At 51.5% G+C, this 21581-nt stretch overlaps 1 protein-coding gene across 10 annotated transcripts in view; it reads left to right on the top strand.

Moving 5' to 3' along the window:
- The first annotated feature begins 11386 nt into the window (after window positions 1-11386).
- Window positions 11387-21581, top strand: part of SYNGAP1 (synaptic Ras GTPase activating protein 1) — a 65127-nt gene continuing 54932 nt past the window's right edge. For 9 of the 10 annotated variants that reach the window (XR_004426069.1, XM_033141829.1, XM_033141828.1 and 6 more), the window contains exon 1: window positions 11387-11511. Coding sequence is in view for 8 of the 10 variants with exons in the window: in XM_033141829.1 (XP_032997720.1) it covers window positions 11490-11511 (22 nt within the window). In the remaining 2 variants the exon portion in view is untranslated. Of the gene's footprint in view, window positions 11512-19223; window positions 19340-21581 lie in introns of those variants that run through there. The other variant, XM_033141823.1, reaches the window with a different exon arrangement.

Below are 21581 nucleotides of genomic sequence, written 5' to 3'. Positions count from 1 at the left end.
TTTGGAAGCTGAACGTCCAATGCGGCTGTTGACTATTGTTTCTGGGGCGCCTGCACCAATCAGAAGATGCACCTTGGTTTTCGAACATTTCAGAAGTCAAACACACTTCCTGAACGGATTAGGTTCGAGAATCAAGGTACCACTGTATTTGGTGCTCCTGTTTTTGCTATTGATTTTGCGTTTTTGTTTTTGAGGCTTTTTTGGTTAATTTGTTTTTGTGACAGTGTGGAACGCAGTTCAGCTAGCTACTGATTGATTGTGTGACTGCGGAAATGGATAAAAGCCCCCCATCCAAACAATGACCATCATCAGTGCAGGTAAGAAAAAAAATAATTTTAATTTTTATCATCTACAATACTGTTTTATTTATTTTACTAGCTGCCCCGGCCACACCTTGCTGTGGCTCTCCCCCCCCCCCCCGGTCTCGCCTGGTTTCCCACAGCTTATCCCCACAAACTTCCGAGTGCCCCATTTCAATTTTCCCTCCCCACAACTTCTCCTGTTGAACTTCCACCTGCCTCCTCTCCGTCTTTGCCCCCGTTTTCGCCTGCCTCCCCACAGCTTCTCTTGTTGAACTTCCGCATGCCTTCTCTCCGTATTTCCCCCATTTTTCCCTGCCTCCCCATAGCTTCTCCCGTTGAACTCCTGCCTGCCTCCTGTTCGTCTTTCCCCCATTTTTGCCTCCCTCCCCACAGCTTCTCCTGTTGAACTTCTGCCTGTCTGCTGTTTGTCTTCCCCCGTTTTCACCTTCCTCCCCACAGCTTCTAACCTAACATAAACTCAACATTACAACTAAGCATTTCAAAAACCACAGCAACCACAGGTTTTTGTGTGTGAAAGGCGGCTCCTGCCTGCCTCCTGTTCGTCTTTCCCCCCGTTTTCGCCTCCCTCCCCACAGCTTCTCCTGTTGAACTTCCATCTGCCTCCTCTCCATCTTTGCCCCTGTTTTCTCCTGCCAGCACCATAATTCAAAGGCACCAATTCTTCAGCGATCAGCCTTCTTTATGGTCCAGCTCTCACTTCCATACATCACTACTGGGAAAACCATAGCTTTATGGACCTTTGTCAGTAAAGTGATGTCTCTGCTTTTTAAGATGCTGTCTTGGTTTGTCATTGCTTTTCTCCCAAGAAGCAGGCGTCTTTTAATTTCATGACTGCTGTCACAATCTACAGTGATCATGGAACCCAAGAAAGTAAAATTTCTCATTGCTTCCATTTATTCCCCTTCTATTTGCCAGGAGGTGTTGGGACAAGTGGCCATGATAAGGAGAGTAGCAAGGGGGCGGGGGGGCGGTCCGTCCCGGGCAGCGCCCTGCTGGGAATGACACTTTGGGCGGTGGCACCACCCCCCTGGGCTTTTTTAAAGGCTATTTTCAGCACTGCCAGGGTGGAGCCGAAAATAGCCCCCCCTGCCAGCGGGTTTTTTCACCGCGTCATGGAGGCAAGGGACGGGCCAGCGAGGAGGGGTGCCACCCCCTCCTTGCTGGCCTGCCCCTTGCCTCTATGCCATGCTCCACACGGGCCAGCTGGCGGCCAAAAAAAGCCTCTGAAAGGCTTTCAGCAGCTTTTCCCGCCGCTGGCTGGCTTGCGGAGCCGGGCATGGAGAGGGGCGGGCCAGCGAGGAGGGGTGATACCCCTCCTTGCTGGCCCGCCCCTCTCCCTGCCCCAACTTGTGCTCTGCCTTGGGGTGCCAGGCAGCGGCTTTGGGAGTCTCTGCAGCCCGCAGAGACTCCCGAAGCCACCGCCCAGCATCTCCGGGGGCAGGGTGTTGCGCTGTGCGTGTGCGTCATGACGCACGCACATGCCACAATGCCCCACCCCCAGGGATGCCTCTTGGCTTCCCACTCTGGGCAGCCAAGGGGCTAGAAACGCCCCTGGCCATGATCTTCGTTTTTTTGATGTTGAGCTTCAGACCATATTTTGCGCTCTCTTCTTTCACCCTCGTTAAAGATGTACTGTATGTGGTGGTCATGTAAGGTAGTAAAAGGCTTCTGGGAAATGATACTATAATGAATTGGGGGGGGACCCCAGAAACCTTCTTACTAGGTTCAACAGGAGAAGAAATACCAAGAGACCTAAAAAGACTGTTTCTGTATGCAACTACAGCTGCATACAGATTTGGAAGGAAGGTCCCAACAAAAGAAGAGCGGATTCCCAAAATGATGGACGATGACAAAATGCCAAAGATGATCGGGAAGATCAGGCACCAAGATGACAAAAAAAAATTAATCAAGAATGAGAAAAAAAAATTGCAGAATACCTTAGAAACCTCAGTTACTTAGAAACATTAGCAGGGTTGATTTAACATTTATGAAGTAAAATGAACCAAAGTAGTAAATAAGGAGATGAAATAGAATGGATAAATATAACTATATGCAAGAAAAAGGGTAAAATAGGGAAACCAGGGGGGACGGGGGCAAGTCTGAGGGGTTTGTATAATCCCAAGGGTCCCCTGGCAAGAGGAAGGGAGAAGGGGGGGCGCAATGTGTCATGAGTTCTCACATCTCCAGTGAAAATAGGGACATCCTATTCCAAGATATGGAATAGCGTAACAATCAAACATTGAAAACTTCCCTAGAGAGGGCTGCTTTGAGATGTCTTCTAAAAGTTGTACGGTGGTACCTTGGTTCTCAAACTTAATCTGTCCCAGAAGTCCGTACGAAAACCAAAGCATTCCAAAACCAAGGCACACTCTCACATAGAAAGTAATGCAAAATGGATTAGGACCAGTGGCCATGATCTTCATTTTTTTTAATGTTGCTTCAGACCATATTTTGCGGTCTCCCCTCATTAAAAGGTTCTTTAATTCCTCCTCACTTTCTGTCATCAAGGTTGTGTCATCAGCATATCTGAGGTTGTTGATATTTCTTCCAGCAATCTTAATTATCTACTATCTTCAAAATTTATAAATTTTAGTTGGTCTCCTGCCTCTCTTAACAAATTATAGGTGGCCCAATCACCTATCATGTTCAAAATTTTTTAACTGAAATTGCTTCCGGTGGAGAGAGCCACCATGGTGTTCTTCATTCTAATAGGTTTTTATACCTATCCTATACCTTGTAGATTGATTTTCTTATCAAGTGGTTCAGTAATCCTTTATGTACTTTCGTTTTGTTGTTCAGTCGTTCAGTCGTGTCCGACTCTTCGTGACCCCATGGACCAGAGTACGCCAGGCACGCCTATCCTTCACTGCCTCTCGCAGTTTGGCCAAACTCATGTTAGTAGCTTCAAGAACACTGTCCAACCATCTCATCCTCTGTCGTCCCCTTCTCCTTGTGCCCTCCATCTTTCCCAACATCAGGGTCTTTTCTAGGGATTCTTCTCTTCTCATGAGGTGGCCAAAGTACTGGAGCCTCAACTTCAGGATCTGTCCTTCTAGTGAGTACTCAGGGCTGATTTCTTTGAGAATGGATAGGTTTGATCTTCTTGCAGTCCACGGGACTCTCAAGAGTCTCCTCCAGCACCATAATTCAAAAGCATCAATTCTACGGCGATCAGCCTTCTTTATGGTCCAGCTCTCACTTCCGTACATTACTACTGGGAAAACCATAGCTTTAACTATACGGACTTTTGTCGGCAAGGTGATGTCTTTGCTTTTTAAGATGCTGTCTAGGTTTGTCATTGCTTTTCTCCCAAGAAGCAGGCGTCTTCTGATTTCGTGACTGCTGTCACCATCTGCATTGATCATGGAACCCAAGAAAGTGAAATCTCTCACTGCCTCCATTTCTTCCCCTTCTATTTGCCAGGAGGTGATGGGACCAGTGGCCATGGTCTTAGTTTTTTTGATGTTGAGCTTCAGACCATATTTTGCGCTCTCTTCTTTCACCCTCATTAAAAGGTTCTTCAATTCTTCCTCACTTTCTGCCATCAAGGTAGTATCATCAGCATATCTGAGGTTGTTGATATTTTTTCCGGCAATCTTAATTCCGGTTGGGGATTCATCCAGTCCAGCCTTTCGCATGATGTATTCTGCATATAAGTTAAATAAGCAGGGAGACAATATACAGCCTTGTCGTACTCCTTTCCCAATTTTGAACCAATCAGTTGTTCCATATCCAGTTCTAACTGTAGCTTCTTGTCCCACATAGAGATTTCTCAGGAAGCAAATGAGGTGATCCGGCACTCCCATTTCTTTAAGAACTTGCCATAGTTTGCTGTGGTCGACACAGTCAAATGCTTTTGCATAATCAATGAAGCAGAAGTAGATGTTTTTCTGGAACTCTCGGGCTTTCTCCATAATCCAGCGCATGTTTGCAATTTGGTCTCTGGTTCCTCTGCCCCTTCGAAATCCAGCTTGCACTTCTGGGAGTTCTCGGTCCACATACTGCTTAAGCCTGCCTTGTAGAATTTTAAGCATAACCTTGCTAGCGTGTGAAATGAGTGCAATTGTGCGGTAGTTGGAGCATTCTTTGGCACTGCCCTTCTTTGGGATTGGGATGTAGACTGATCTTCTCCAATCCTCTGGCCACTGCTGAGTTTTCCAAACTTGCTGGCATATTGAGTGCAGCACCTTAACAGCATCCTCTTTTAAAATTTTAAATAGTTCAGCTGGAATATCATCACTTCCACTGGCCTTGTTGTTAGCAAGGCTTTCTAAGGCCCATTTGACTTCACTCTCCAGGATGTCTGGCTCAAGGTCAGCAACCACATTTCCTGGGGTGTATGAGACCTCCATATCTTTCTGGTATAATTCCTCTGTGTATTCTTGCCACCTCTTCTTGATGTCTTCTGCTTCTGTTAGGTCCTTTCCACTTTTGTCCTTAATTGTGGTAATCTTTGTACGAAATGTTCCTTTCATATCTCCAATTTTCTTGAATAAATCTCTGGTTTTTCCCATTCTGTTATTTTCCTCTATTTCTTTGCATTGCTCGTTTAGAAAGGCCCTCTTGTCTCTCCTTGCTATTCTTTGGAAATCTGCATTCAATTTCCTGTATCTTTCATGATCTCCTTCGCATTTTGCTTGTCTTCTCTCCCCCGCTATTTGTAAGGCCTCATTGGTCAGCCACTTTGCTTTATTGCATTTCTTTTTCATTGGGATGGTTTTCGTTGCTGTCTCCTGTATAATGTTACGAGCCTCCACCCACAGTTCTTCAGGTACTCTATCCACCAAATCTAAATCCTTGAACCTGTTCTTCACTTCAACTGTGTATTCATAAGGAATTTGATTTAGATTGAATCTTACTGGCCCAGTGGTTTTTCCTACTTTCTTCAGTTTAAGCTGGAATTTTGCTATAAGAAGCTGATGATCTGAGCCACAGTCAGCTCCAGGTCTTGTTTTTGCTGAGTGTATAGAGCTTCTCCATCTTTGGCTGCAGAGAATATAATCAATCTGATTTCGATGTTGCCCATCTGGTGATGTCCATGTGTAGAGTCGTCTCTTGTGTTGTTGGAAAAGAGTGTTTGTGATGACCAGCTTGTTCTCTTGACAGAACTCTATTAGCCTTTGCCCTGCTTCATTTTGATCTCCAAGGCCAAACTTGCCGGTTGTTCCTTTTATCTCTTGACTTCCTACTTTAGCATTCCAATCCCCTATAATGAGAAGAACATCCTTCTTTGGTGTCATTTCTATAAGGTGTTGTAAGTCTTCATAGAATTGATCAATTTCGGTTTCTTCAGCACTGGTAGTTGGTGCATAAACTTGGATTACTGTGATGTTAAAAGGACTGCCTTGGATTCGTATCGAGATCATTCTATCATTTTTGAAGTTGCATCCCAGTACAGCTTTCGCCACTCTTTTGTTGACTATGAGGGCCACTCCATTTCTTTTACGGGATTCCTGCCCACAGTAATAGATATGATAGTCATCCGAACTGAATTCGCCCATTCCTGTCCATTTTAGTTCACTGATGCCTAGGATGTCAATGTTTATTCTTGCCATCTCATTTTTTACCACATCCAGCTTACCAAGGTTCATGGTTCTTACATTCCAGGTTCCTATGCAATACTTTTCTTTACAGCATTGGACTTTCCTTTCGCTTCCAGGCATATCCGCAACTGAGCGTCCTTTCGGCTTTGGCCCAGCCGCTTCATCAGCTCTGGATCTACTTGTACTTGTCCTCCGCTCTTCCCCAGTAGCAAGTTGGACGCCTTCCGACCTGAGGGGCTCATCTTCCAGCGTCATATCTTTTATATGCCTGTTGTCTTTGTCCATGGAGTTTTCTTGGCAGGGATACTGGAGCGGCTTGCCAGTTCCTTCTCCAGGTGGATCACGTTTGGTCCAAACTCTCCGCTATGACCTGTCCATCTTGACCTGTCCATAGCTTGCCTGAGTAATTCAAGCCCCTTCGCCACGACAAGGCAGTGATCCATGAAGGGGACTTTCGTTTTATCATACCATAAATATGTGTGCCACCCAAACCTATTATCATGACCTTCCAGATCTAATAAATCTGTATTTTTTAGCAAAATCCATTCCTGCAACCAGCAAAGGCAGGACACCTCATAATATAACTTCAAATCTGGCAAGGAGAATCCCCCTTGCCCATAACATCTACTTTTTCTGTAATCCATTTGTCCCCTTGCAGCTCATTCCCGAGGGGTCATATCTTCTGCAGCTTGAGTGGCTCTTAGAAAGTTCTTCCTAATGTTTAGTCACAATCTGCTTTCCTGGCCCCCTCCTCTCCAACTTCCAGCCTCTGCCCCAGCCTCTTCCTGCTCACTAAACCTTGATGCCTCTTCAGCTTCCGGCGCCTCCTCTTCCCAGTCTGCTCCCACTGTCCCACCACCAACCCCCGGGCTCTGAGCCTTCTTTCCTTGGGGGTTCCATGGGGCCAGTCCATGACACCTACACATCAGCAGGTCTCCAGCCTCAGCCTTTCTGAGTTAAAATATTACTATCCCTTTGCAGAGTAAAAATGGAAACTTGAGGTTAGGCTGCTGGGCCTTAGATATACTTCTCCAGAGTGTCCCAGCACTCTTGGAGTCACCCTCTTTCCCTCGTACAAAAATAGCCAGGTGATAGACTGAGTAGTAAGCAAAAAGAAATATGATTCCTCACATTCAAGTCTTGCCAGGATTCAGCAAAGAACAGTGAAGAGGACAAGGCAGGCGGTGATACTTTTAAGTTACTTTCCACTTACTGAAAGTAGTAAGATGGTGTTTGACACACACAGTGGCATAGCGAGGGCGGGGCGTAGGGGGCGGGGCGCCCCGGGTTCCAGCCTGGGGAGGGTGACACTCTGCGCCACCACCCCCTGCGGGTGCGACTCCCAGGCCGCCGCCCAGCAGCCCTTCCATGCAAGCAGCTGCCACCGCCACTGCATGGAAGGGGTGCCGGGTGGCGGCTTGGGAGTCCAGGCGGACTGCGCATGTCCGCAGCAGTCTGCCCGGGCTGCGCTCCATAGTGCATGCGTCATGACATCATAACACATACGCTACGGAGCGAGGCCCCGCCCCCAGGACACCTCTGGACACACACAGGGAGAGGACTTAGAGTAAGGCTCTGTCTCCATCAGCTTCTAAATGAAAAATGAGAATGATCTGAAGCCAGGAGGATTTTAATCCTTAGTCTAAGTTTCCTGCCACAGACGTTCAAAGGAAATAACATCACAGAGACACATTTGAATGCCTTGAATGCTTATGGTTTGAATGCCATAATCGCTGCACTGGTTGGGTTAGTGGAGACTGGAATTCTCACCATAGCCCTGCAGACGGGACCGACCAGGGATGACATTGGAGGCATAGCAAGATGGCAGTAGGTCTGAGCTCACAATGTCCAGGGCTTTTTTGCAGCCAGAACTCACCAAAACTAAATTCCAGCACCTCTCAAGGGAGCTGTTCATGGTGTGGTCTGGCACCTCTTTTTCTATAAAAAATAGCACCAACTAGGTCCCTATCAGGGTGAGTAGCTAAACCATGGGTAGGCAAACTAATGCCCGGGGCTGAATCCGGCCCAATCACCTTCTAAATCCAGCCTGCGGACGGTCCAGGAATCAGTGTGTTTTCACATGAGTAGAATGTGTCCTTTTATTTAAAAAGCATCTCTAGGTTATTTGTGGGGCCTGCCTGGTGTTTTTACATGAGTAGAATGTGTGCTTTTGTTTAAAATACATCTCTGGGTTATTTGTGGGGCATAGGAATTCATTCAATTTCCCCCCCCCCCCAAAAAATATAGTCTGGCCCCCCACAAGGTCTGAGGGACAGTGGACCGGCCCCCTGCTGAAAAGGTTTGCTGACCCCTGAGCTAAACAATGAAATGGCATCTATCAAGATTGGTACAAAGTACAATTGGTACCCAGAAACTTGGGTGGAAGTGGCCATGGCCGCCTGTGTTTCACAATACAGAGGCAAGGGAAAGCTGAGGGTAGTCGACAAGGAATCTAGACTTTAAGAAGGCCAATTCCAGGAAGCTGAAGGAGCTACTGGGTGTGATCCCATGGTCAGAAATATTCAAACAGAAGGGAGTCCAAGATGGATGGTAGTTTCTTAAAGGTGAAATACTTAAGGCCCAAATGCAGACAATTCCATCAAGAAAGAAAAGTGGGAGGCATCTAAGGAAACCGGTGTGGCTGCATAAGGAGCTTACGGATGAGTTGTGAGTTAAGAAGGGAATGTGTAAAAAATGGAAGAAAGGGGAAATAATAAAGGAGGGGTATACATGTGGGTGGCGCTATGAGTTAAACCACAGAGCATAGGGCTTGTCAATCGTTGGCGGTTCGAATCCCCGCGACGGCGTGAGCTCCCATTGCTTGGTCCCTGCTCCTGCCCACCTAGCAGTTCAAAAGTACATCAAAGTGCAAGTAGATAAATACCGGTAGGTACCGCTTTGGCGGGAAGGTAAACGGTGTTTCCGTGTGCTGCTCTGGTTCACCAGAAGCGGCTTAGTCATGCTGGCTACGTGACCCGGAAGCTGTCTGTGGGCAAATGCTGCAGAGATTAGCACCGCAACCTCAGAGTCATCCACGACTGGACTGAATGGTCAGGGGTCCCTATACCTTTACTTTTATACACAACTAGCCAACAGTTGCATGGTGAAGGTCAGGCGGGCAAGAGAGGTTATAAATAACAAAAAAGGGCAGAACTAGTAATTCCTTTAGGACAGGGGTCCGTCCACCGTCTCTCAGACCATGTGGTGGGCCGGATTATTTTTGGGAGGGGGGGGAATGAACAAATTCCTATGCCCCACAAATAACCCAGAGATGCATTTTAAATAAAAGCACACATTCTACTCATGTAAAAACACCAGGCAGTCCCCACAAATAATCCAGAGGTGCATTTTAAATAAAAGGACACATTCTACTCATGTAAAATCACACTGATTCTCGGACCGTCCATCGGCTGGATTGAGAAGGCGATTGTGCTGCATCTGTCCCGCGGGCCTTAGGTTGCCTTCCCCTGCTTTAGGATATGCTTCTGGAGGCAAAGGCTACAGAATGTTGGACTTAAAAACAGGAGAGATCAGCACAATCTATGTAGTCAGTGGCGTAGCTAGGGGTGCAGGAGGAAAGAGCAGTGTGGGGCCAGGACAAAAGTTTTGTTGAACCAAATGAAGCCCATTTAGTACGCAATCTTCAGAAGGGTCTCTATGGTTTTAAACAGGCTGCTGGACACGGAATGAGACATTGTACAGCACGTACAGACAGCCAGGGCACAAACAAGCCGCACAGACAAATGTTTGTACAGCAAATGCAAAAATGGACCATTTCCCTATGTACTGGCATTCGTAGATGATCTGCTTATTGCAAGAAAAAGTGACCAAGATTACACACATAGTTCTCCAGTATTTAAGCAAGGGTGTGGAGGTCAAGGACTTAGGGAAATCCTCCTATAACATAGGTGTAGAGAGAGCAGAAAATGTATCATTTCTTCTAAGTCAAAAGCCAAAGGCCATTGAGCTGCTTGACAGCCTTGGTTCTTTGAGTCTGTAGGAAGTCAGTTACAAGGATCACCGCTTCCTGGTACCATGTTGTTTGCTGAATCCTGGCGAGACCTACATGTGAGTAAACCTGTTTTCTTGTACTTACTATGCAGTTTGATAACTTCTGCAGGTGGCAAAGGGGGGTGACTCCAAGTACATTTAAAGCTAAGCAACCTACTCTCAAAGTTTCCGTTTATACTCTGCAAAGGGGTGGGAATAGTTTAACTCAGAAAGGCTAAGGCTCTAAACCTCACACGTGAGAGATAAATTAACTTTAATATATCCGCTCTTGCTTATCCATCAAATAGTTTCTGCCCAGAAGCCTCCCATTCCACCCAGTAGAAGGTGAAAGAAGATGAGCGCCCCCCCTCACTCACTTGCATGCCTCCCATAGGGTGATTTCCTAGGGAACTGAGGAAATCAATAGCCCCCCATCACAAATATGGCTCTTGCAAGGAGGTCCTGCTTCGCTTGCAGGGTTGGCCTACACCACAGGGTTGTCCGTGGCTAAGGCTGACCCAGCTGACAAGGCACCCCAGTGGCCCTAGAAGCCTCAGTCCTCCCTGTCTGTAAAATGGGCCCATGAGGGACCTGCTTTTCCAGCTTGCTGTGGGGATGGGGGGGGTCAGTGCAACAGGCCTCTGCTCTGTGTGGCTGGCCAGGAGGTGGAGGAAGGAGTCAGCAGGGCCTAGCAAAGCCACTGCAGCCCTCCTCCAGATGTGCCTTGAGATTTTTTTTGGGGGGGGGAGAAGCTGTGCTGAGCCTTTGCACCCTGGGTGATAAGAATGGGGGTGTCCCCACTGGGGAAGTTTGAAAGTAGTAACCCCGCATCAGACACTGCCTTCTTCTCCCACCAAGCCTAAAAATTGCAAGCTGGGGGTGTCCTGTGATGGAGGGGGAGTCATGCCGGGAGAATGCGGTGGTTGATCCAGCGTGGTGGGGGGCACCCTGAGACACCCCCCCTCTCCCCCGCCACCTGCCCGCCTGCCTCCGCTTAAAGAGGAGGCCTCGCCTTTCCTGCCCTCCGCAGCGGCTCCGGTGGCCCCCCCTCCAAATGCAGCAGCAGCTGCTGCCGGCGGGCGCCTTTAAGAGTGGGCAGCGTTCCTACGGCGGCGGCGACGCGGCGGAGATGCGCTGCTGCTGCTGGTGCTCCTCTGCGCGGCCGGCCGGGCTGTGATGCTGAGGCGGCTGCCGGAGGAGGAGGAGGAAGAGGAAGGAGGAGGAGGCGGCGGCAAGGCGAGGAGCGAGGAGGAGCGAAGAGCAGCGGCGGCGGCGGCGGCGGCGAGAGGGAGCCTGTGCGCGCCGCAGCCTCCGCGCCAGCATCCTCCTCCTCCTCCGCGGCCGCCGCCTGCATCCTCGCTCGCATCCTCTCTCGCATCAGGACCAGCCGGCGACATCCTCTTGCATCAGGACCAGCCGGGGAGGCGCCGCCAACAGGCGGGCGGGCGGGGGCGCAGTGCGGGGGAGGCAGGCAGGCAGGCCCGGCGCCCCCCCCGCCCGCCTCCTCCTCCTCCTCCTGCCGGGCTTGAGCCCCCTCCCCGCGGCTCCCGCTCTGTTTCCCCTGCCGGGCCGGCCGTCCCCCTCCCCGGCCGGTCCATGAGCCGCGAGCGCGCAGGCAGAGGCTGAAGGCACCATGTCCTATGCCCCCTTCCGAGGTACGGGCGCGCGCGTGGATGTGTGTGTGTTGATGGTGGGGGGTGAGGGAGGGGAAGCCCGCCGCCCCCGGCCAGGTCCACCCAGCCCGCGCCCCATTTTCGGGGGATGCAGCGGTGAATCCGGAACGAGGCTGGCGTGGGCTCGGATTGACGGGGCGCGCGGAGTGGGGGTGGGGAGTTGCAGGCTGGAGATGATGCTGTGTATGTTGGGGGGGGGGTCGTCGTGGGGCCTGGCGGGCAAGGCGGGTGGGGGACGGCTGGAAGTTGGGAGGGACACAGATACCCCCCTCCACCCCCATCTGGCCCACGGCCCGCTTCGGGTCTCCACGTGGGGCGGAGGGAGGCAGGCAGGCGTCATCCTAGCGCTGGATCCCAGACCGTCCCGGGAAGGCCTTCGTGGGTTGGGGGGGCAGGTAGCGCAGCGCCTCCCGCCCCTAGCTCCTCTCTGTGGGGAGAGGAGGCGGAGCGAGGCCCCCGCCATCACCACCAGAGGCCCGGGATCCCCTCTGCTCCTCGCAGATGCTGCTGCTGAGCTGGGGGGGGGGGGGTTCTGCCTGAAACGGAGGCCTGTAAGGGGGGGGTGTCATAGTTCTTCTTGCCCCCTCCCCACCCGTGCTGCTCACATCTGCCGTCCTCGCTGGACAGAGTGAGCCCCCTCCTCTTACCCGCATCTTTGAAGGCCCCTGCTTGACCCATAGCTCGGTCTTTCCTTCTCCCTCCTCCTCAACCCGCAAATTCGCCCCCCCCAATAAAAAAGAGCCCTCTCTGGCGATCCCACTTTCGGCCGTTCCAAGGGTCAGGGTTGGCACTGCCATGTGGTCCCATCCGCCAAATGCGCCCCCTCCCCTTGCTGAGCGCACCATGATGGCGAGCTTGGGAGTGGGGGTCCGAATAGGGTCCTGGGGGTTTCCCGAGTGCCCCCTCCCACTGCCACAAGAGGGCCACGGGAGGGGGGTGGCTCACCTGTGGCAGGCCGTCTCCTGTAGCAGCTGGACCCTCAGCAGCCAGCAGGACGAGTGGTCAGGGAACAGGGGCTTCTGCCACACCTGGAGACTGCTCCCCCTCCGGCACCTGCGGGTTCCTAACTCCTACTCTGCCCATGCTCAGAGTCCTGGAAGCCTCAATCTGTGCCTGCCACTCCTGTGGGGCAGACCCCCTCTCAGCCATGGGGGGGGGGAGTTAGTGCAGCACCAGCACAGGCAGGAGGGCAACGTGGGTGAGGTGCAGCATTTGGTGGGGAGGGGGCTGCAGTATGCCTGGCAAACACTTTCATGCATATATTTTGTGGTTGTGCCACTGAAAGCATGGGGGGATTCTGTGCCACAGGATCCCACACCATGAGCTGATATGTGGGGGGCAGGGAGAGAGCCCAATAATCCCCACTTGAGGGGAGAGAGTGAGGGGGGGCAGCGTATTTCTCTCTGTTCCCAGTCCTTGTGTCTTAACAGGAAGGGGCTTCTCCGGGGGCGGGGGGGGGCTCTGGGACCCCTCGCTTGGCACCCGGAGGCCTCCCTTCTCTTCCTGTGGCAGGAGAGGGGGCGTGATGTTGCTAGGCAACCCTGTCAGAGGGATGCTGGGGTTGGTGTTGGGGGGGGGCGTTTCAGCAAGAAGCACATTCCCAGAGTGTGATGCTGCACTGCAGGGAGCTGCTGCCCCCACCAAGCCACACACACCCGCCGAGACCTCCTTTCCCTCCCCAAGACCTGAAGGTCCAGCTTCTCCACCCCCACCTCACCTGCTCCCCATCAGGTGGCCTGAGGAAGGGGGCAGCCCAAGCCCCCTCCCTTGGTGGCATGTCCTGGGCTGCGCTAGTGACTCTGCTGCCACTTCCAGGAACTGGGGCCGCCCCCCAGGTCCTGCCACTCTGCGGTTGACCCATAGTATGGTTGTTTGGGGGTGCAGGTCCCAACCCGCCCCCCGAATGACTTGGCGAGAGGAGGGTGGCCACTTCTTCCGCCCCCAGTTTTCTCCCTGGGAGACCACCCAGGGCCTTTCTTTCCGGTGGGGGAGGCGTGCTGCTTGTGCCTTGTGTATACAGTGGTGCAACTCCTTCCTGCTTCCCCTCAACAAGATGCTGCTGCCCAATGGCTTCTTCCGCTGCCAGTTTGCATATCATTTGCATAGCGACAGAAAGAGGATGGTAAGGTGGGGGGCGGGGGGGGGGGAGGTGGAGTAGGGGTCTCGACTCCAGGACAGAAATGAAGTCTGGGGACATCTCTGTGGTGGCTGGCAGGCAGCTGAAGGGTTAACAGCATGCCTTGGCAGGATCCGCACCCCTGTCCAGGTGACCTTGTGGGGGGCTCTGCCTCATGTAACCAGCAGAAGTAGTAGCGCACTTCCTTTCGCCTGCTAGGGAAATGGCCTTCCCTGGAGAGGTCCCCCCAAAACTTCACTTTTCCTGGGCCTAAGCCACATGTTCCCCTCTTGGTGTGTGTCTTGGGGGAGGGGGAGGAAATTTTTTGGCAAGCATCCCTGAAGATGATTTAATGAGCTTGTGGAGAAGGGATCTGCATGTCTCCCAATCTGATTGGCACTTCGAGCTGGGAGCAGATTCGCATTTGCATGCCATTTGCATATTGCCAGCCAGTCCTTTTCACAAAAGCAATGTGTGTGGGAGCTTGGCATTTTTACGTTGGGGGGGGGTTGGCTGTTCCCATCTCTGCCATTTCCTGGCCTGTGGCTTTTCCTTGTTGGACTTGGGTGGCATGGGGAGGCAGGCAGCACCACTTGCACTCAGGTCCCTAGCCCCCTCCCTCTTTCTATGTGTCCCCCCCCCACCCAAAAGCTTACAGGCTTCTCCATCCTGAATTGGCCTTCTAGCAGGCGGAGAAAGAATTGCAAAGAAAGAGTGCAAGAGAGATTTTCCCTTTGGCCACGTGGCAGGGGGCCTCAGGGGGCACAGCCACAAGCACCAGCCTGGCACCTCCTGGGGGGCACCTTTGCCAGCACTTTCAAAGAAGACCAGTCCAATTCATGCCTCTGCTCCGCCTCCCTTTCCAACCCCGGTTGTTGGCAGCCACAAGAGGCTGGAGTGGCTCTGGTGCTCGGATCCTGCTTGCGGGTTTCCCCTTTGGGGCTTCTGGCGGGGGAAGCAGGAGCCTGGACTAGGTGGGACGAAGGCCTGATCCAGCAGAGGATCTTCTGACTTTCCCCATCTCCCTTGGGAGCAGCGTTAGAATCTCATTGCCAAATGGCACCTGAAATCTGGGCTACGGTTGCCACAACTGAATGTCTAGGCATCTTTTTCCATTGTGGTCGTTTGCAATGATATCATTACTATGAATAACACCATTTCTATACTGCTTTATATTTTAACAAACAAATCTCAAAGTGGCTGGCACACATCTAAACATCAAAAATAATAATTCAGAATAAATTTAAGATTTGAGAAAAACATTTCAGCTCCTTCTCTAAGAGACATTCTGTTTTTCCCTGTCACCACCTGGCATCCAGAGATCGCTACGTGGCCAGAATTGGACCTGTGCCAGTCGCAAAACGCGCCTGGCACCTGGCTAATTTCTAACGCTGCTTGGGAGGCTGTGTACTCTCCTTCTGAAACCCGCTTGCTGCACTTTGGAACACAGTCCCTCAGAGTGAGCCGAGGAGGGCGTCTGAGTTTCTGGCTGGGGGTGTGGAGGACTGGGCTGGAGGGGGGGGGTGAGAGGCTGGCTGATTTTCACCTGCCTGTGGAGATGGGATGATGGCAAGGATATAAATTTAATAAACAATAATGTTGGTGGTGGTCGCAGGGTTGGCCTGTGCCGTCACTGGCATTGCTTTGCCCACTGGGGGCAAGAATGTGTTGCCAACCTGCTGCCCTCTGGGTGTTGGGCTCTTTCCACCTGCTGCTCGAAGCTGCAGACGCCTTTGGGCAGGTGGGCCAAGGCTGTGCCTGAGCCGCCCGCTCAGTGGCTCTTGAAAACTAAGGGACTGAAATTATGAGCAGGGAGCATGCGGAGGCGAGTGTGAGGGCAGCTGCTGGGGGTGAAGTTCAGAGGGAGGAAAGGCAGCATTTCTCCCAGTTAACTGGCGGACCTCCTTGCCGCATGAGAGGAAGGTGCCCACTGGCTCAGGCAGCTTGGGAAAGGGCTGGGGAACGGAGGCGAGGCTGGCCGCTTTCAGGGCCAGGAAGCAAAGAAGAGCCACTGCCTCTTTCGGAGACTCGGGCTCCTTCTTTGCCAGACTCTTTCCTGCACCTGCTGCCAACATTTTCATTCAGGCAAGCCTACCCAGATATTCATTATGCAGACAAGTCGTTTTAATATTTTTGCAGGTTGTCGATTTAAGGCATTTCCCCGACTGTTTTCAACTGCCTGTTTTACGTTTCAATGTTCCGGTAAAATTCTTGTTAGGAAGGAAGCTTATTAGAACCAAGCCGTATGCAAAGATTGTAGAATCATAGAATTATAGAAGCGTCAAGTTAGAAGGGAACTGTCTAAATTGCCTCCCCCCTCAAAAAAAGAGCTGGATTTCATTTTTCAGCAAAATCTGATACGCTGTCAGCATGTAAAATGCACTTTGCTTAATAGTTTTTTTAAAGGGTACTCTGTTAGGTAAAATTGCTGGGGGGTGGAGAGACAGGATGGCAAAATGGACAGAGGGAGGACCCTTCCTCATATTTATGGAGCCTGGTGGGGGTTCCTAGGAGACATTTGAAGCCCTTGTTGTTGTTCAGCCGTGTCCGACTCTTCATGACCCCATGGACCACAGCACGCCAGGCGCAGTTTGGCCAAACTCATGCTAGTCGCTTTGAGAACACTGTCCAACTCAAGCCCTGCTTATTTGTATATTATTATTATTATTATTATTATTATTATTATTATTATTATTCCCTTCATCTGTAGATATCAGGGTGGTTCACAACATAAACGTACAATGTAAAAAACACAAAATGAAATTTACACACCACTTGAATGAAAAAACCTCAGCAGTTTACAGGAAGAGAAAACAATCAAAATTTGGGGGAAATCGCAGCCCTACAAAAGTTAGAATACTAAAACAGGTTAAAATAACCTCTACTTTCTGAGCACCTGTGCAGGCTTGTCTGAACAAAAATGTTTTTAGCAGGCTCTGCAAAGAGTCCCGTGAAGGTGCCTGTTGGATTTCAAGAGGCAGGGAGTTCCAAAGGGCAGAGTTACGGTTAGGCACCTTGCGTATTTGAGGAATCTATGCACCTAGTCTGCCCCTGTTGGGTGATAAAATGTAGAGAGGGAGACGGGGTGCTTGGCGATGCAAGAGTCATCTTTCCTTGAAGCTGCGACTGCCCCCCTACCTGGCACCCTCCTGCCATTTTGGGGAGGGCAGCTTTCATCAGCCCCTGCCAGGCTGGCCACGTGGGTGCTGATGGGAGTTGTAGTTCAAGGGAGGCCTATCTAGGGGCGCTCCCTGAGAAAAAATGGGGCAAGAAAGGATGCAAAGCCAAGAAAAACTACCCTTCCCAAAGGCCTCCTCCAGAGGAAGCCACGCCTGGGCAGCCTGGTGGGTGACTCTCTCGCACCCGAGTCCCGTGTGATGCCAGGGCTGGTTCTTGGAGTCCATTTTGAGCTTGTGGGGAGCGTCAGCCCCTCCTCGTCCGAGTTGTGGGGCTGCCCTAGTCTCCTTTCCTGCTGTCTCAGGAACCCTTTGGAGGGAGAGGCCAAGCGGGGCCCATATGTTTCCGCAGCCCCTGCCAAGATGGAGGCTGGTGCTGCTGGCTCCCTTCCTGGCCAGGGGAAGGCGGCCTTTTGTTCCCCCCACCCCCCAGGTGGCCCCCGGGCCCCTCCTCAAGTGGGCCCCAGAGGGACCTGTTTCTCCCCTCTTCCCTCCGAGGGGCCTGGCCTCGGAGGGAACCAGTGAAGCTGTGTTTTTTGGGAGGGAGGGGGATCCTTTCTCCATTGACACACCTCATTTGGATCCCCCCCCCTCAATGCCTAATAGTGTCAAATACTTTGGGGTTTGCAGGAAGCAGGTAAAGGGCAAAACCTGCTAAGTTCAGCTGGTCACCTGTTCATGCCTTGACATCAGGCTCCCCACCATTTCACGGGCTGACGTGAGAAGGTCCGCAGCTCAGATGGGCAAATTCCGCAGCCGTGCAGGAGCACAAGGGGTGGGGCCTGTACTATTATTAGTTGTACAGTAAGAGTAGGAATGCCATCCGTCTCGCAAGAAAGGTGCCTTCAGCTTTGGGTAAACGAAGAGGGTGGACCAGGGCAGAGGCAGAGCTGCTTCTCCCCCCCCCCGCCCCCTACAGCGGTCATGTGGGGGTAGGATTTCATTGGGAGCACAGTGCGGACTCCATAGTACCCAACCTCTGGGGGCTCAACGCCATTCTTGTGATCAATTATGTAGGCCTCACTATTGTATTCGTATTATTAATATTGCTATTATTAATAATCAAACTTATACACCCCCCTATAGCCATAGGTCCCGGGGCCCTTCACCCTGTAGCGCGGCGGTGCTCCGTCATGTGGCGGGGAGTCCCGCCGTCTCGCCTGCGGCCACTGCGTCTGCGCGCACGAGGCGATGCCGCCTCGTCTCTCCCCGCGTGGGCGTGGCTTGCCCTGCCGCTGGGCTGACGTAAGGGGCGGGGTTTTCGAGGGGTGCGCGGGGCGGCGCAGACTCCTCCCCTCGGCCCCTCCACTGCGCAGCCGCAGTGCTTCTCCTCGCCGCCGCCGCCGCCGCCTCAGTTTGCCTCAGGCGCAGCGCGAGGTCGGTCGCCGGGACTGTCGCTTCGCCTTCGGTTCCCACCGGGGCGGCAGGAGCCGGGGACGGGGGACGCCCACCCGCTTCCGTGAGGCAGAGAAGGAGGCCGCGGGGTCGGCGGGGGAGGGGCGAGGAAAAGTCCCCGGAAGAATGGGCGGGGAGCTCGTGAGGAGGGGGAGGAGCCGATGGAGGGAGGGGCCTCTGACGCCTGCGGGGCGGGGCCTCTGAAGCTAGAGGGGAGGAGCCTCTGGGTGGCCGGGGGCTGGAGGAGGAAGAGGCGCCCTCGAGGCCAAGGGGGGGGGGGGATCATCAGCAAACCCCATAACTTGTGGATCCCAGGAGGAGGTTCGTTCTGATGGCGGAATAATGCATAAGCCCCGGAAGATCCCGCTCACCTGAGAATCGGAAGAGTCGGAAGGAGGCCCCAAGGGTCCAGCCCCATGCAATGCAGGATTCTTCGCATCCATGACAGGTGGCCGTCCAAACATCCAAGGGAGGAGAGTCCGCCACCTCCCGTGGGAGACTGTTCCACTGTCAAATAGCTCTTGCTGTCAGAAGCGCCTGTCTACCAAAAGGAAAACCTTTTACTTTATACTAATTCACAAATGTATGAGGAAAGTCCAAGTGGATGTCCTGCAGATGGCCGTCCAACCTCTGCTAAGAAACCTCTGTTCCACTATCAAACCGCTCCAGCTGTCAGAAAGTTCTTCCTGATGTTTATTCGGAATCTCCTTTCTTGTCACTTGAAGCTCCTGGTTCGAGTCCTACCCTCCAGAGCAAGAGAAAGCAGGATGGCCATCCTATCTCCTCTCAGTCTCCTCCAGGCTAAGCATATCCAGTCCCCTCCAGCGTTTCTCATAAGGCTTGGTTTCCAGACACTTTATCATATTCCTCTGCACACCTTCCGGCTTGAACAGGGAGATGTTAGAATAGTTGGCTTCACTCATTCTGGACCAATGACCCACTGAGAAATGGGTAACAGCAGAAGAAAGAACTGGCACACTATTGGCTAACACAAATATTATGGATAAAAAACACAGAAGAAGAAGCAAACGCTGTCGTTGGTTGTGAGGAAGCTTATACTTCTGAAAATTTTGCAGATGGAGAAAAAACAGAAGAGTCATTAGTGACAGAAGAGCTGGTTGTAGTAAGTTCATATATTGTTGTTCAGTTGTTCAGTCGTGTCCGACTCTTCGTGACCCCATGGACCAGAGCACGCCAGGCACGCCCATCTTTCACTGCCTCCTGCAGTTTGGCCAAACTCATGCTAGTCGCTTCGAGAACACTGTCCAACCATCTCATCCTCTGTCGTCCTCTTCTCCTTGTGCCCTCCATCTTTCCCAACATCAGGGTCTTTTCTAGGGAGTCTTCTCTTCTCATGAGGTGGCCAAAGTACTGGAGCCTCAACTTCAGGATCTGTCCTTCCAGTGAGCACTCGGGGATTTCTTTAAGGATGGATAAGTTTGATCTTTTTGCAGTCCATGGGACTCTCAAGAGTCTCCTCCAGCACCATAATTCAAAAGCATCAATTCTTTGGCGATCAGCCTTCTTTATGGTCCAGCTCTCACTTCCATATATTACTACTGGGAAAATGATAGCTTTAACTATACGGACCTTTGTCGACAAGGTGATGTCTCTGCTTTTCGAGATGCTGTCTAGGTTTGTCATTGCTTTCCTCCCAAGAAGCAGGCGTCTTTTAATTTCGTGACTGCTGTCACCATCTGCAGTGATCCTGGAGCCCAAGAAAGTAAAATCTCTCACTGCCTCTATTTCTTCCCCTTCTATTTGCCAGGAGGTGATGGGACCAGTGGCCATGATCTTAGTTTTTTTGATGTTGAGCTTCAGACCATATTTTGCGCTCTCATATATACATTGGGCCATTGTAGGTGATCGGAAAAAGATAAAATTGTTGACAAACCATTTCTAAGCAGTTTACATTTGAAGAACCATTGCTGCAAGAAATACCTCTGCTTCCTTGGATGACCACATTTGGGTTCTAATATTATTATTACTATTTTATTAAATTTGTTAGTCACTTTATCTTGCCCATGACAACTTAAAACTCCCTTATCTCCACTTTCCCTGCACAAGGCATAATTTCATATCCTTCCATCATCTCATAACCACCTCTCCAAACACATACCGTAACTTACTTTCCCCCCAAGTTTGTTGTTGTTCAGTTGTTCAGTTGTGTCCGACTCTTCGTGACCCCATGGACCAGAGCACGCCAGGCACCCCTATCCTCCACTGCCTCCCACATTTTGGCCAAACTCATGCCAGTCGCTTCGAGAACACTGTCCAACCATCTCATCCTTGGTCGCCCCCTTCTTGTGCCCTCCATCTTTCCCAACATCAGGGTCTTTTCCAGGGAATCTTCTCTTCTCATGAGGTGGCCAAAGTACTGGAGCCTCAGCCTTCCCAAGCTAAAAAGCCCCAAATGCTGCCGCCTTTCCTCATAGGGGAGCTGCTTCATTCCACCCCCACCCCCGATCATTTCTCTTGCCCCTTTTCCCAGATCTTTTCCAGCTCTACAATATCCAGGGCAGATGTCGCCACCTCTCTGCTCACCAAGCAGAGGCCCTATTCCGGATCCTTTGAGGACCCCACTTTCTACATCCCATCCTCTTTTTCCTGCACTCTGCTTCCCGCTAACTTGACCAATCCCTGACCCTCTGATTCCAGGACCCCTAAGCTTACTGGGTGTGTGGGTGTCTTTGGTCAGATACTTTGTTGAAAGCTACACCCCCATCAGTCCTCAGTCTCAACATACCCTCTGCTCCTTAGCTTGCATCCTTCTTGGAGATGCCAGACAGAGGCAGGGGACTGGGGTGGTTGGTCCCTAGAATAGAATCATAGAATCATAGAGTTGGAAGAGACCCCAAGGGCCATCCAGTCCAACCCCCTGCCAAGCAGGAAACGCCATCAAAACATTCCTGACAGATGGCCGTCAAGCCTCTGCTTAAAGACCTCCAAAGAAGGAGACTACACCACACTCCTTGGTAGCAAATTCCACTGCCGAACAGCTCTCACTGTCAGGAAGTTCTTCCCAGTGTTTAGGTGGAATCTTCTTTCTTGTAGTTTGAATCCATTGCTCCGTGTCCGCTTCTCTGGAGCAGCAGAAAACAACCTTTCACCCTCCTCTATATGACATCCTTTTATATATTTGAACATGGCTGTCATATCACCCCTTAACCTTCTCTTCTCCAGGCTAAACATACCCAGCTCCCTAAGCTGTTCCTCATAAGGCATTGTTTCCAGGCCTTTGACCATTTTGGTTGCCCTCTTCTGGACACATTCCAGCTTGTCAGTATCCTTCTTGAACTGTGGTGCCCAGAACTGGACACAGTATTCCAGGTGAGGTCTGACCAGAGCAGAATATAGTGGTACTA

The sequence above is a fragment of the Lacerta agilis genome, chromosome 2, assembly GCF_009819535.1.
Source record: "Lacerta agilis isolate rLacAgi1 chromosome 2, rLacAgi1.pri, whole genome shotgun sequence".
Taxonomy (NCBI): Eukaryota; Metazoa; Chordata; class Lepidosauria; order Squamata; family Lacertidae; genus Lacerta; species Lacerta agilis.
Note: the sequence above shows the minus strand (reverse complement) of the source record. Positions and strands in the feature narration are given on the sequence as shown.